The sequence below is a fragment of the Schistocerca cancellata genome, chromosome 2, assembly GCF_023864275.1.
Source record: "Schistocerca cancellata isolate TAMUIC-IGC-003103 chromosome 2, iqSchCanc2.1, whole genome shotgun sequence".
In the NCBI taxonomy this organism is placed as follows: domain Eukaryota; kingdom Metazoa; phylum Arthropoda; class Insecta; order Orthoptera; family Acrididae; genus Schistocerca; species Schistocerca cancellata.
The window spans coordinates 460,211,278-460,217,277 of record NC_064627.1 but is presented as its reverse complement, the minus strand read 5'-3'; the positions used below and the strand labels follow the sequence as shown (position 1 = coordinate 460,217,277).

Here is a 6,000-nt window from a genome sequence, read left to right as displayed (position 1 = left end):
GCATATGACTCAGTTGACAGGGAAAGACTCTGGGAAGAACTGAAGAAGATAGATATAGAAGATGGATACATTAATGTTATAAGGACAATGTACAGAGACCACAATTGTAGAATTAGAACACCATTGGGGAACTCTGAATACTTCGAAATAAGACAAGGACGTAAGCAAGGAAGTATTCTATCTCCTGCGCTTTTTAATGTTGTGATGGAGGGAATGAATAGGGTAGTTAAAGATATAGTAAAAGAAAAAGACAAAAAGATGATTTTTGCAGATGATATGGTAATATGGAGTGATAAAGAGGTAGATGTACAGTTACAGCTTGATGCATGGAAGGAAATAATGAAAAGGTATGGACTAAAAATAAATAAAGATAAGAGTGAAGTAATGGTATTTGGAAGACAGAAAGAAATCAACGGAAATATTACCTTGAATGGAGAACCTCTCAAAGTGGTAGAAAGTTTCACTTATTTAGGGAATGAAATATCTAGGGATGTAAGAACAACTAACGAAATTAATAGGAGGTTACAGAAGGGAGGCAATTTCGACCAAACAATAAAACATCTGATTTGGAATAATGAAGTTTCAGAAAGAGCAAAACTCCTTATGTATAAGAATTATTACATCCCTATTGTCACCTATGGTGGAGAAACATGGGCAATGACAGAAAGGGACTGGAGCAGACTGCAAGCAGGGGAAATGAAATTTATCAGAGCAGTTAAGGGAAAAACAAGAATGGACAGAGTAAGGAATGTAGAGATTAGAAAGGACCTCAAACAAGAAAGTATAAGAGAAGAAATTGAAAGAAAGAGATTAAGATGGTATGGGCATGTTAAGAGGATCCATGGGCAGAGACTCCCCAAAATTATGGAAGAACTAAAGATGGATGGGAAAATACCTAGAGGGCACCCAAGAACACGGTGGAAAATGAGAGTGAGAATGTCTGTTGAAAGGAGAGGTGTGACCTGGCAGCAAGTGGAGGAATAAAAGTGGTGGGAGGACCGAACTAAATGCAGAGGACTCGTCAGCACCCAGACCCGGCAGTAGCTGGAGAGGGATTCGGATATAGATAGATAGACAATTATTCCGTTCAGAATATTATATAACATATAATTTGTGGTAGACTATGTCCATGTTGGAAGTACTTAAGCATTGCACATAGCAGCAACTTTTTGGTGTTTTACGAAAATAATTATCTGAAAACTTTAATTTTGTCACTGGACACAAGTATTCGTACTTCCGTGTATGTAGATGCTCAGGACGAAGTGTCGCAAGTTGCTGTCCCAGATGACATTGAAGGTCTTATTCTTTTCGATCCAGCTATCTCACAGTGGTAGTCATGTTGTGGTTGGAGCTCAACTTTTTGATAAATCGCAACAAACTGAATAAAAATTCACCGAATAACTTTCTCCGCTGCCCGCTACCCCTTAAATACAAGCTTACGAACTTTTTGGGGCCGGCCGGAGTGGCCGAGCGGTTCTAGGCGTTTCAGTATGGAACCGAGCGACCGCTACGGTCGCAGGTTCGCATTCTGCCTCAGGCATGGATGTGTGTGATGTCCTTAGGTTAGGTTTAAGTAGTTCTAGGGAACTGATGACCTCAACTGTTAATTCCCATAGCGCTCAGAGCCATTTGAACGAACTGTTTGGCATCTATATCCCTATGTGCATACCGCAGCTGTTGTTTGCAACCGGCAATGCTGCAATCGCCGTCTGTACATGGGCCGCCATAGTTCATGGACTGAGCTATAACTAGAAGTAACGAAAGGTTTACGAAACGTAAACACTGTTATGTTTTGAGTACTTACAGTTCACTGCATCGTGATATCCATAACAAATCCGTTCCCAAAAGGTGTGAGATAATACATACAAATAAACACATAATTGATGTTTAACATAATGGATATTTAACTTTTCACTGTTTCAAAAAGGTTATTTAATAAAAATAACTTCATAAACGTATTTCTTATTTAAACAAAATTTAGGCATTTCCTCTGTCCAGGTATTGTAACACCTAAATCATTTTTTTTGCTTTCCGGCATGTCAGTTCTCTTGCGGAAGAAACTCAATGGAAAAGAAATATTCAAATCATCGCGGAATATTTTCAGTTGGTCGCAATTTCTTTGCGAACGAAATAAAGACTAAGAAGACTCAAAAGCACAAAATAAAGTACTGAAACACAAGTGAGTGTGGTGAAGGCGGGTGAACATCCGATGTCAGCAAGTGACGACACCGTTCCACCCACGAATTTCAACATCAAAACGTTCTTCATGAGAAACCTTGAACTCAACGTTCCGTTCCTATGGCGGTCTGTGTGAATGCCTCCATTTTAAATGCAATGTCGAATGTTAAATGTTCCGTTCCGTCCGTCCGTCCTCTCTCTCTCTCTCTCTCTCTCTCTCTCTCACACACACACACACACACACTCAGTATTTGCCATGGCAAAGATAACACTCTTGTGTGCAGCTGATATAATAAACCACTGTATTTCTTCCCGATTGTGTTTTGTATTTAGCGGAAGGATGGCGGTGACAGTAAATGCTGTACGCCAGCAACTAGCAGCTCTTGCTAATTCAGGAGGTTCGCACAAGGATCAAGCTGACAAGTATGTCACACAGAAACATCTATTAAAATACAGCGTTAGGGATTTTTTTCTCGTTTTTGTAATGTGTAAGGACGGCAAACCTGTCTAGTGTTCAAAAAATAACAATTGTCACCCTTGTTAAATTTTAATCGTGAAACTAATCCTACTAATATGTTATAGTTTTATTTTTAAGTCTGGACGTGTACAAAGGACTAATTGTTATTTGGACTCTTACCTCCTACGCCATTGGGAAAGGTTTAGTGCCGGCTTTTCGATCATAGTTTGTATTGGGATATGTTGAATTAAGTGAAGAAGTGGTGTACTGCTAATGGATTAAAGTTGACCAGATCACGAACAGTTAAGCTTGTCATACGCCCACATTATTTCCCTGTAGAAACTGATGAGCCTTTAAGACAAAATAAGTAGTTAAATATTTAAATTATTTTAGGCTAACGTGAATATGCTTTCAAAGCTTTTCTCCCAAGTAACTTTATCAACACGTAACACATGAGCGTGGAAATAGTGACCGATTACAAATTTTTTTTATAATGGGTCGTTTCATTCTCTCGTTGCGGGGTTGGCTGATTTATTTTCCGATGAAATGTATCTGTATTGCTTAGAATTAAAGCATTAGGTCTGTAAATAGAGGATGTGGGTAGTGCATCATTACATATATACAGAATATCATCGAGAATATTAGTTGTCATATGAGAACACAACTTGGCATTCCTATTCTTTACTAAATAATTAATGTATCATATTGTAAAGCAAAGGTGTAGGCCTAATGTGGCTGTCCTTTCCACAACACCTACGTTCGGTTTTTCCCTCTACATAGCTGTTAGCAATTTATGTGTAGATGATGTTTTTATAAGTTAAGTGAAAACAAAGACAAAGTGTGATGAGATCATGTGTGGTAACACAACTATGCCATTAGCCAGCATAAATTCACCTTTTCTGTGTAATTAACTTTGGTCATGTTTCCATCATGGCATACAGTTATGCAATAAAGTGATTAACTGACTGCTACTAGAAGATTTTTCATCCCATTCTTGAAGAAGAATAATTGTATGTAAACATTGTGCAGAAAACATTTGGATGCAATTTCAGGTTAATTCCTAGTGCTGTTTTTTTTTCTTTCTTTTTCAATTAGAAGGGAAAAACTGTTGCATACATTTTCCTATTTGTGAATAACTTTATAATTACATAGTTAGTGAGAACATTTATGTATTGTATGGCAATTTTTAATTGCAAGAATAGCTATGCATGCAGAGATTACTGAACTTCTACATTTCAACACATAGACCAGTTCTCCAGCATAATACAGTACAAATGGCAAGTTACAGGCAAGGATGTAGTTTCACTCCACTCATTGTTTTCAGAAATTCTTTGGAAGGAGCCTTGTTGGCATGTGCATGACATGTTGACACAAATGAACAACTGTTTCATTCAGCATCACAATCAGTATATGATTTCCCCCACATGGGGAGATTGTCCGCATCTCTCTCCTACCCTGTTTGTATGCAATTCAGAGTAGTCCAAATTGCATGAGGCTGGTCTTGGTTAGGAAGTTTCCCCTGGCTGCAGAACAGTTTCAAGCATAGTGGAAGAGAGTTTTTCTGCCAGCAACATTTATATCCATAGATGGCATTGACTTCATCTTCGGCAAGAATCATTGCTGTTGTTAGAGTGGAATGTAATGATCTTGATCTGTTTTGCTTTGTAGAAAAGAATCATTAAATATTGGAAGGTCAGGCTTATCAACTATCTTCAGTCAAATAGGAATGCACGCTTCCATCTGATGTCAGGAGGTGGAATGTGACATGAAGTAGGTAACCAGAATGTGTGAGTAGATCCACTAATGATATGCATGGATTCGTTAAGTAGTACATTTATCTTTTTCATATATGGACTATAAAGCTGGAGAGATAATCAGTACTCTGTTGAATACAGCAGTCCAGTTATTGATACTCGAGGGGAATCTGCTTATATTTCCTAACCAGTACAACAGACTTAATAGATACTGTTACATCCGCTTTTGAACGTAGCAGATGTTTGCATCAGATGTGCTGTCGAAGGTGATCCTAAGGTATTTTGGGTGCATGTTGTAGTGAAGTTTTTCTCCTCGAAATAAACATCAAGGCCTGTGTGTGCCAATCTGTTGGACAGATGAAAATCTGCAACTTCTGTTTTATTGTAGTAACATTGTAACAACCCTTTATGGAAGTATTGGCTTAAAATGTGTAGATCAGAAGTTAGGGCTGTGTCAGTTGTTTTGTGGGTGTTGTGTTGGCTAGCTATTGCACAATAATCTGCATAGCCAGTTTACACAGCTAAACAGTGATTGCACATGAACTAGTGCATAACATGGGGACTCAAATGAGTTTGTCCTTTTGCTGATGTCCGAAGTTTGTTTTCCACTGATGACAGTAACAAACAATGCCACTTGGTTGCACAGCCCACACAATATGGCAAGATAATTGGTATAGAAGGTAAAAAGTAATTGCTAAAGACAAGAGTGACTATTGCAAGATATGAATTAGGTTAAAATTCCATTGGATGAGCTGGGTGGTGCTTTAATGTGATGGCATTTTCATGTCGTCAACATTGCTCCTTAGTTGAGACACTATATACGATCTATTTGTGGTTTTAGCAACATATTCATGAAGAAAATCTGTGCAAGAATAGAAAAGTTGCTAAAATACGAAGGCAGCAGAGAACTGAGTGTTCAGCAAAGGAAAATTACTAAGAACACAAAGCTTTGTGATAAAGTGCCAAAATCCCATGTCCGGTGAGTTTCACTCCATTCATTATTTTCAGAAAATCTTCGGAAGGTGCCTTGCAGACACCTGTGTGACGTGTTGATACAAGATGAGTTACAGCATTGCAATCACTAGATGATTTCCCCCACTTGTGGAGTGTGTCTGCACATCTTCCATATCCTGTATGTATCCAATTTAGAATAGTCCAAATTGCATCAGACTGGTCATATGTAGGGGGTTTCTCCTGGCTGTAGAGCAGTTTAACGTATCAGGGAGGTAACAAAGCACACATTGCTATAGTGAACGTTTTTTCCTATTAAAATTTTCACACGGAAAGTTGTATAGGTTTGAAGTATTTTTTGCACCTCGGTCGAAATTACTGGTTCCACGTGTTTCGCCCAGTTACATGATGTTATATGTGTTGTCATATGGACTTAACGAAGATAAAATAAAACACTATAGTGGAATCGGCAACAGGCTGGGCGCGCAGCTTCATGGGACTGTATCAACCAGTAACATTACATGACTCTGTAAACATCTCTATGGCTGTGCCTCAAAGTTATCAGAGCTCTATAGGCGGCTACTGACAATGCTTCGCAGGTGAAAGCTGGCAACAGTGCTGTGAGCTGTTGGGGATCTTGTAGATCCTCTAGACAATAGC

General features: G+C 38.6%; 1 protein-coding gene across 2 annotated transcripts in view; it reads left to right on the top strand.

Annotated features, from left to right (window-relative positions):
* The first annotated feature begins 2,440 nt into the window (after positions 1–2,440).
* The window catches only part of LOC126161962 (COP9 signalosome complex subunit 4), an 81,140-nt gene continuing 77,580 nt past the window's right edge, over positions 2,441–6,000 (top strand). The window contains exon 1 of one of the 2 annotated variants that reach the window (XM_049918146.1): positions 2,441–2,601. In XM_049918146.1, coding sequence (XP_049774103.1) covers positions 2,519–2,601 — 83 coding nt within the window. In that variant the 5' untranslated portion in view covers positions 2,441–2,518. The remainder of the gene's footprint in view (positions 2,602–6,000) is intronic. The other variant, XM_049918147.1, reaches the window with a different exon arrangement.